Source organism: Homalodisca vitripennis, unplaced genomic scaffold (genome assembly GCF_021130785.1).
Source record: "Homalodisca vitripennis isolate AUS2020 unplaced genomic scaffold, UT_GWSS_2.1 ScUCBcl_6809;HRSCAF=14192, whole genome shotgun sequence".
Classification (NCBI taxonomy): domain Eukaryota; kingdom Metazoa; phylum Arthropoda; class Insecta; order Hemiptera; family Cicadellidae; genus Homalodisca; species Homalodisca vitripennis.
In genome coordinates this window covers 8,712-18,332 of record NW_025782920.1, presented here as the reverse complement: position 1 = coordinate 18,332, position 9,621 = coordinate 8,712, and the positions used below count along the sequence as shown (strand labels likewise).

Sequence of the window (9,621 nt, the reverse complement as noted above, 5' to 3'; positions counted from 1 at the left end):
CAATTGGCATAATATTTGTTTTATTTTAACTTGTTATTTTATAGCTGCTATGTATTTTTAAGCAAACTGTAAATTTGATCAATTGTGCTCGTAATTATTGGAAATCTGTAAATATAATCTTTTCATATATATATATGTTGAAACACTATAAGTTTTGTGTGTTTGTCATGTTAACGTTTTCTGCGTTATATTACACACTGTATATGTCAATTATTCTGCAATGATGTTTATAGTGCAATAAATACATATATTGCCACGTTGGTGAAAAAAACATACGGATATATGCTCACTCGCCCACTATTTCTCTGCATCATTTTTGTTAAAAAAAAGAACGTACATCAGTGAAATTGTTTACGCAAGACCGGAATTTTCTTATCTGTTCCTTGAAGTTCCGCTGCCGTTTTATTCTTCTCACTAGTGAGAGAAGTATTTGAAAGTTTGTACTAGATTTACTAAGCAAATGCTAGGCTTATTTATTTGATTTATATTACAAAAGATACATGCAGGCCATAAATCAGTTTTAATTTTTTACCTTGTGTATCATTGTTTATTATTTTTGTTATATTATGTACGTTGTTATCATTTTGTTATCGAGATCACTCAATTGCCTATTGATTGACCTAGTACATTTTGTGAATTACATAACCGCAAGAGGTACCGGTCGTGAAGAGGTTAAATTTGAGGCTATATTTTTAGCTAATATTTTCACTCTCGATATATTATACAAGGTTTTGGTTGTAATTAATATATAATATAGCGAATTTATTCTGAAATGTCATTGTCAAATTGCATGATTCCATGAATGAAATTCATGAAAAACATCGTTAACACACTTTAACAATTATCAATTAGGCCTATATAGAATGTATTTAATTTAGTTATTTTATGCAAATTCTTTAAAAAACCATAGCATGTCATAAAAAATAATTTTCTTTAAAGCTAATAATTAAAATCGTTCATTCATCAGTAAATAAACAGCAGGTTTAAAAAAGAATTTATTACTTTCCTGTTGCTGAATTTACAACTAATTAATGGTTGCAATGCATTAATTTTATTAATTGTGTATTATAAATGACAATAAACAAAATTGCTTACAAATGTTTGTATCAGGTGTTTGTATATTCAATATAGGTATGAGTAACTCATGTATTCAATATAGGCATGTATATTCATGTATTTTAACAGATAGCAGTAATTATTGATTGTATTATTGAATTATTGGCCGATCATATTAGGGATTTGTAGATACAACAAATGTATTATTACATTAATGCTGTAAGTGGCAAGCTCGATCGATAATATCAGACCTAAAAAGTTAGTAGTGGCAGGGTCAGATATTTCTGACCTAGCCTATGTCACTTTATTTACACAATCCGCCATTCTGGTTATTATGTTTTGTAATTATGTTTATTTTGTGATAATAATTTATTTAGTAGGCTATTGTTTGTATTGTAATTAGAGCTTAATAGAATATTGTGATTTATGAAATATCAAGCAATTATTGATTGAGTGTGGTTATTGGTAAAAACTCAGTAATATGTGAATGAAGCGTATTCAATTTTACACCTGTTCATGTCATAAAATCGTATTTTTATCGATTGTATTTTTGTATTAATATATTTCAAATTTGTACAGTGCATTCCAAATATAGGCTCCTCTGATATTGTTTAAATATTATTATTTTTATTTATTTTATAGAAAATATAGTAAAATGTGTATATGGGGTTTCTTGAAATTTTTACAGTTATTATAATGTTTGTACATTATGTGTATATTTCTAATTTACCTATTGAAATGTGTAATGTAAACAACAACTTTCTATTTATACATTATTATGATTAGCGGACACAAATCTTAATGCTTCTTTACAGAATTTGATAGGGACATTCTACAAGGGAATGCTGAGGTGAAGTGAACTATTGTGGCCAATCGGACCGAAGGGGATTGAGTCAAAATGTATTTTTACCAAAATTGACACATTTGATACATAAAACAAATAATAACGAAAAAAATTGCTCATAAATGGCTTTGGTTTGTAGGAGGCAGAAACCCCAGGCTAAAACAGTTTTATACAAAAGTACTAAGATAACTTGCAGTTGAATGTATTTTTTTATATTGGCATGAATGTTCTATTTGATAAATATGATGGTTTATCAACGTCCTTTGAAACAAGGGGTGGAAGCCTAAGGTCCAAGTCAATATATGTACAATTATACTTAATACCTTGTGTTTGACTGGATTTTAATAAAAATTGACAAATGTTAAGTACCATAAGCAATAATAACCAAGGAGAACCCGTAAACAGATATAATACAGAGATTGTTTAGCCCCCTGGCTAAATGCGTTTTATACACAACTACTGTTGATGTCTTAAAGTTGTATTGGATGTATTTTATCCAAAATTAAAATGAATATTCTGAATGACAAATTGACCCTAGGGTCACAACCATTATGTACTGGTATACCAATTTCACTCTAAACGTTTTATGATCGTATATATATCCATATCTCAATTGGTACAGAACTTTTAAAGCAAACTTTCTGAAGGCTTTACACAAATTTGAATTAACAAACAAAAATGAAGACAAAGAAGAAATGATTAACAGTAAAAGGATATATGACATGAAATTAAGGAACCTACAATTGTCTTCCACAGCAAATTTCATACAACAAGCTGATAATAAATCAAAGGCTCTATGGCAAGTCATAAACAAAGAAAGGAAGGGAAAATGTGAAGAAAAAGCTCCTCACTGAACTAGAAATAAATAATACACTCAGTAAAAGCACAAAAGAAATGGCTGAGTATTTCAACACATACTTCTCAAAAATAGCCGAAAATACCCTTGATCAAAAACAGAGAAATTGCAATAGACCCAGGTAAGACGGTGAGTGGAGAGGAACCTCTCAGTCTAACATCTCTTACCTTAACTTCAACATCCTACAAAGAAGTTAAAACAACAATAAACTCCCTCAAAAACCAAAACATCAAGTGGAGTAGACGAGTTTTCTTCAAAGATAATAAAGCATTGCTCTCAAGAAACTTATCTCACCTCTAGTTAGTCTTGTAAATAAATCATTCAAAGAAGGAATATTCCCGCCTGCCATAAAAATCAGTAAGGTATACCCTAAACACAAAAAAGAACCAACTAAAAGTGCCAAAAATTACAGAATGGATGATGTAACAACAGAAACCCATACAAAATTTCTCGGTGTTATACTTGACAACAAATTAACATGGACAGAGCACATAGACAACCTGTGAAAAAAAATCAGTGCTGGAATATATGTTGTCCGAAGAATTAAATACATTGGTGGACTCTCTGCAGCAAAGACAGCTTACTTCGCCCTGATGGAATCACATCTTAGATATGGCTTGACAGAGTGGGGAGGAACTTCAGCACACAACATGAACTGAATCCTTGTTCTTCAGATGAAAGCTATAAGGATTCTTGCTAATCTTGACCCTCTACAGACTTGCAGACCAGCCTAGAAATCCTCACAGTGGTGGCTCTCTACATACTTGAAACCATAAAGCATGTAGATGAAATGAACTCTATAAGAAACCATCATCTACACCACTATAACACTCGTCATGGCTCCAAGCTGGTCCTTCCAGTACATCGAACTACTCTGGGAGAAAAAAACCTTCTTATGCAGGCTGTAAACTGAGGAACCACCTACCGGACTGCCTGAGAGACCTGACTGGCAATAAGCTGCACCAGGAGCTGAAGAAGTGGCTGATTTTGTTTATTCTTTGTACGTTATTTATTTAATTAAAAATTGATTTTCTTAAAGTTTACGTATAATTTTTATTGGCTTATTTTACATCATTATCTTAAGAAATTAATTCTTTACAAGTTTTGTTAAAGAATTTTACGTGTTTGTTACACATTTAACAAAGTTAATCTACTTGAAACCTAAATGAAACTTGTTTATGGACACCGAATTTTGTGTATTTCTTCAGATATCTTAAAAATTACTGCAGCTAGAGGTCTGGTACCAATTTTATTCAATTTTTCAGTTCAATTTGCATAATATACATTAAATTTTACGTCCTGGGTAACGCCCAAAATAATTTAATAGGGCTCCCTTTTAACGGTGGCACTGAAATCTGGGTGAAATCTTTCACCCTGTATAGCTCGCTAACTAAGCGTTTTCTGGACCTATGTGTATATGAACTTTTTTCGTTATTTTCACCGTAAGAACAAGTCCTGACAGTTTCTCCGTTTCTTCATGGGACACCCTGTATATGACTACCTTAGTAATGATATACAACGTTGTTGAAATATTAAATAATACAATAAAACTCCAATTTTAGGGTTGATTTCAATTACTTATTAAAATCTTTGATTTTGTTGAAGTTCATATTTTGATCATTCATAAAAAATGTAATTTATTTGTTATTAGTTGCAAAAATATTGATATTTTGTAATGTAAATGTAATATACTGTATATAACTGATTTATTTACAATATTAGGATAAATATATTAGCCCAAACATACTATTAGTTTGAGGTTGTATCTTTTGTGTCTGAACAAGTTTGCAAGAAATCATTCATGAAAAATAATTATAGCATATTTACAGAAATGTTTATATATTTATATCCCTTATTAAATTAAATAACTGTTGTATATTTTAGATTTCTTTCAAAACATTTATGAATATTCAAAAATATTCTTGAAAATAGTATTTTTATATAACATCTGAAAACACATTATATTTATCTCGCGTAAAATTCTTTGAGTCTTCTTTATTATTTTATTTAACAAAATAATAATCTAAATTTTCTGTGTAAAAACAGTATGTACATTGTGGAATTAGATATGTGTAATGATTATGTATTTTCTTCGAAGGGTGACCACTATATTTACCTATCTAGGGCTTACTTTCTTACTGGTATTTGCCATATATACTGCACCAAGAGAATTTAATTCTATACTGATAACATAAATTTGGCACAAAGCAGGTTTTTGGGCAATCAGATATATATATTTCTTTTGTTGATGGATTTTTTGGTTTCAGGATGAGCATTATTTTGCCAAACAATTATAAAACTAAAGTTAGTTTAATGTAAATTCTTTGAACTGTGCTTATTATTAACATATTTTTGCATATAGTAACTGGCTAATAAGAGGTTTTGTCACATTGACCTGTTTTGCTATTTGGACAAATAATTAAGATTTAGATCATATTTTTCTAAAAAATGTTTGTAAATCTTTTATACATACTTGATAAAGTAATAAAAAATTATAAAAAACTGTATAAATCTTTTAATACATTTTACCTGTACCTGTAAACCCCCAATTAATACATTAGCTCCAATAGGTATATCTGCTGTTATCTCCAAAAGTTTAATACTGGTTTAATTTCGAATTGTGTATAACTAACGTCTTAAAATGGCTATAAATAATGTGCCAATAATTTTTGTACAAAAATAAGAGATTGGTAATACAATGTCTAAGATATTTCACTTAGATAGGCAGTTTACAAAGTTGTATTATCTATACCAAGTATTTTTTGCCACATTAAAAATTAGGATAATATACCATTATTCCTTTAAGTTTTCTAAAACTAATATCATTTGTTGGTTTAACTTTCAATGGTATATGACAGTTTTATAAACAAGCATAAAACGGCTATGAAAGTTTGCCAGTGTATGAGGGAACACTATACCAGTTTTTCAATGCAAATATTGTTTAGGTTCCTATAAAAATATTTTGTACGTAATTGATTGTTTCAGATGTATTGGGGAACAATTGCCATTGCCTGCCTGACAGTAGTATTGGGCTGTGATGGTGCACGTATCCTGGGATTGGCACCATTCTCCATGCGGAGTCATTGGATCGTGATGGAACCTCTCTTCCAGAAGCTGGCTGCCGTAGGACACAACGTCACCGTCTTCTCATCTTTCCCCCAGAAGACACCATTGCCCAACTACAAAGATATTGATTTCTCTCATAGAATGAAACCGATAGTAGATACATTTACTTTTGATATGATCAAAACGACTTTGCCAAGTCCATGGGTGGCAACATTTTTCTTTAACTCATCACATGGATCTAGTTGTAAGCTGCTAGATGAACCGGAATACAAGGACCTGCTGAGAGCAAAAGATAACTATGACATCATAATAACTGAAGTATTTGGAAATGACTGTTTTCGCTTATTATGCGTACAAGCTTGGAATTCCGATGATTTCGATTACGACCGGTATGGCTGTGCCATGGGCAGCAGAAAGAGTCGGGTTTGCCAGACAATCCATCATATATACTCAACTATTTAATGAAATCTGGGTCCCAGATGAATCTCTGGGATAGGATTTATAATACTATAACTCTCGTTTATGCAAAGTTTTGGCATCTGTACGTATTTAATCAACAGACTAGAGCAATAGTCGAGAGAAGCTTTGGAGAGCATTTGCCACCATTGAATGACGTACTTGCTAACTATACATCAATGTATTTTCATCAACAGTTATCATGCACTTTTACAAAGCAGACCTTTCCCTCCTAACGTTGTTGAAATTGGAGGAATCCATATTAAGGAGAAACAACCATTAGCGAAGGTATGTTTAATGGTTAAATTTGAAACGACTATTGTGATGATCAGGTCATAAATGGGTCTACTTTCAATATTTAGTAATAGCAAAGATCCAAAACATTACATTTCCTCCCAGGTAATGCATGAGTGTGTTTTAGTTTGGTATGGTGCAGAATAATCTATGGCCAAAAGTTGGGATTTGTGTTCAGTCTAAAAAATTGACCATCTTTAACATTTTATATATTTATGTTGAACAGATTATATGTTTGATTAGTTGGCCTAACAAAAATGATTAAAAACCTGACAGGGTTCAACAGACTTTCTTAACGTGTTGATATCATAATGTTTCCCATCTGTCTATCCATCTGCTCGTCTGTGTGATAACACTTGATAGAAAGGTCAAGAGAGTTGAAACTTGGTTTCTCTGGGTTCAAGAAAGAACCCAATTGATTTTTGGGTGAAAAGGTCAATTGGCAGTTTATTCGTCTGTATGACCATCTTTGCAATAACTTTTGGTGGAAGGGTTCTAGAGTCTTTGCCACTTGGTGTATAGGTTAAACTAGGTTCAAGGTGTATCGATTTTGGGGTGATAAGGTGGAAAGAGTAATCCAACTGTCTGAACAATAACTTTTGTTACGTTCTGTTGGGTTCTTAGATGCTCTGTTGTATCGGTTTATTTATGATAATTAATAGCACTGTGTTTTATTTTTGTTTAGGATCTACAGGAACTTTTGGATAATGCAAAGAAAGGAGCTATTGTAATGAGTTTTGGATCATTGGTTCGCACATGTACTTTACCAAAACACGTAATAAGAATGTTCATGAACGTTTTCTCAAGAATACCACAGATTGTTATTTTGAAATACGAAGAGGATTTTCCAGAGGCTCCAAAAAATGTGATAATGAGGAAGTGGTTGTCACAGAGAGATTTGATAGGTAAGAGTTATAGTAAGACTGTGTTAATTGTATTTGTACTGTGTCAAAACCTCTCCAGTACCACACTAGTAAAAAATTGCATAAATGTATTTACTATAAAAAAAAATAAATTTCCTTACTACACACTTATGAAAAAATTAAAAAAAAGTAAAGTAACACATGAGTAAGCTAAAAGATACAAGTGATAATATTTTTGTTGTTTTGTTCTTGTGCAAGAATAGAACAGTTAGTCAAATAAAGAATTCCAATTAAAATAAATAAAATAAAGAACCTAAATGCCACTATCATGTACAACTTTGACCACGTAATGGATTTATAACATGTAATTACATTTCATTTAATAAATGTACCATATATTTTTTCCAGAATTTGACCACATTCCTCATGTAATACCAGAAAAATCCTGAAAGCAGATTGAAAACAGATTTACCTTATTTCAACCAGGTTCAAGCTGAATTAAATTAGTTAGTCATGAGTTCGTTGGAAATGAAAGATTTAAACATTTCTCAACTGAATAAAAATTGTTTTAATTTCAATATTTGAAGTGTATCAATTTAAATTTTGATAAACTCAGGATCTTATGGTAAAAGGTAACTTGTCAACAAACTATTTTATCAAATTTATGACTTATTTTTTTTTGTGTAGTATAATTTGTATCATTTGTGGTAGCTTCTCAAATCTATCAGTCAGTAAAGGAGAGGATGTATACACAATTTCTTTTAGGTCCTGAGAGGTTACCTCAATAACGGTTCTGTACCAAAAAGTCTGCAAGACATTCTTGATTGCATTCCAGTAGAAGTCAAGGATCTCGATATGTTCCTTGGTTGTAAGTGTTCATTCGGCCTGATCAGTTAAAATGAGAAACAGTCAATCTAAGCAAGGACAATCGCATTCTTCCAAACTTATCCATTACACTCATCATTTATTTACGTCTGGTATGACAGCATTTTTAGGTTTGTAACAGTGCAGTTTTAAAATTACAAAGGAATAATCATCAGAAAACGATCGCTTGAGATAATACGTAGGATGACGAGTCACTTGAAGTAGGTAGTTTGACACTGAATCACCAGTGCATGGTGATCGGACAATGCAGTAATTAAAACGGAACAACTACAAACGTCATCAGGGAGATCGGTGTAAACATGGTCAATCAGGGACTTGGAGTTTTTTAAATTCCCTGGTATAAGATTTTACCTTATTTTCAAGGTCATGAGAAGCCATGGTGTAAATCAAGTTATCAACTTTACCATCAGACACAGACAAGTCGACATTGAAGTTACCCACAACAATGGTTTCTGATATCTGGATTTATAATTTTTTCCAGGCATTCTGATAAACACCTGTAAAATGTCTCATGCTCCTGTATTGAGGACGAAAAAGGTTGTGGCTTATAAGCAGTGGTTATCAAAAAATGTGGTGTTACTAAGGTGAAACCTGGCAGCAGCAAGCTCGCACCTGCCTTTCCAGACAAAAACGTGAGACATCTATTACCTCAGATTTGATTGGACTTACTATAAATACATACACCTCCCTTATGAAGAGTTTTTCGACATTAGGCTGTGATGCCATTATATCCGTAGAAAGATGCAACTTCAAATTCAATATGTTAATGTACACAATTAATTTCCTTGTGTTAATTAAGAAATTAGAACTCATGAATATTGTACTGTCCATTCAATAACATTAACGATTTTTTAGAGCATGAAAACGTCGTAGCTGTGATCGCACACGGAGGCCTATCAAGCACTATTGAGGTGGTGAATTTTGGCAAACCCATGATTGGAATTCCCTTCTTCACAGACCAGTTTCGCAATGTTAAATTGGTAGAAGAGAAAGGCGCTTGTATCTATCTTGACATAAAATGACATTTCGGAAAAAAAATAGCAGAGGCAATATCAGAAATAGTCTACAACACAAAGTAAGTGAAATCAAGTGAAATTTGGTGTTCTTTTTTGAGTAGCATAATATAAAAAAAAAAAACATGTTTTAAAAGTTAAGTTTAGACTCTCTGATCATCTAACATCTACCATTGTTCAATTAAATCAAACTTTAATTATTTGGTCTACAATACCTTATGTTTTACAATTTTTAATTTTACAGGATAGAGAATGAAAAGTCTGCACAAAGTTAATAAGATGATGTGC

General features: G+C 31.7%; 1 protein-coding gene across 1 annotated transcript; it reads left to right on the top strand.

Annotated features, from left to right (window-relative positions):
• The first annotated feature begins 349 nt into the window (after positions 1 to 349).
• On the top strand, positions 350 to 9,342 carry LOC124373951 (UDP-glucosyltransferase 2-like). Its single transcript, XM_046832261.1, has 5 exons — positions 350 to 426; positions 5,742 to 6,211; positions 6,476 to 6,566; positions 7,258 to 7,477; positions 9,176 to 9,342. The coding sequence occupies exons 2-5, from the start codon at positions 5,742 to 5,744 to the stop codon at positions 9,340 to 9,342; spliced, it is 948 nt and encodes a 315-aa protein (XP_046688217.1). The 5' UTR covers positions 350 to 426.
• The last annotated feature ends 279 nt before the right edge of the window (positions 9,343 to 9,621 follow it).

Coding starts and splice junctions, on each gene's coding strand:
- LOC124373951 (XM_046832261.1), top strand. CDS start 5,742: ATGTATTGGGGAACAATTGCCATTGCCTGCCTGACAGTAGTATTGGGC. Junction 6,567..7,257: donor AGAAACAACCATTAGCGAAG/GTATGTTTAATG, acceptor ATTTTTGTTTAG/GATCTACAGGAACTTTTGGA. Junction 7,478..9,175: donor GTCACAGAGAGATTTGATAG/GTAAGAGTTATA, acceptor ACGATTTTTTAG/AGCATGAAAACGTCGTAGCT.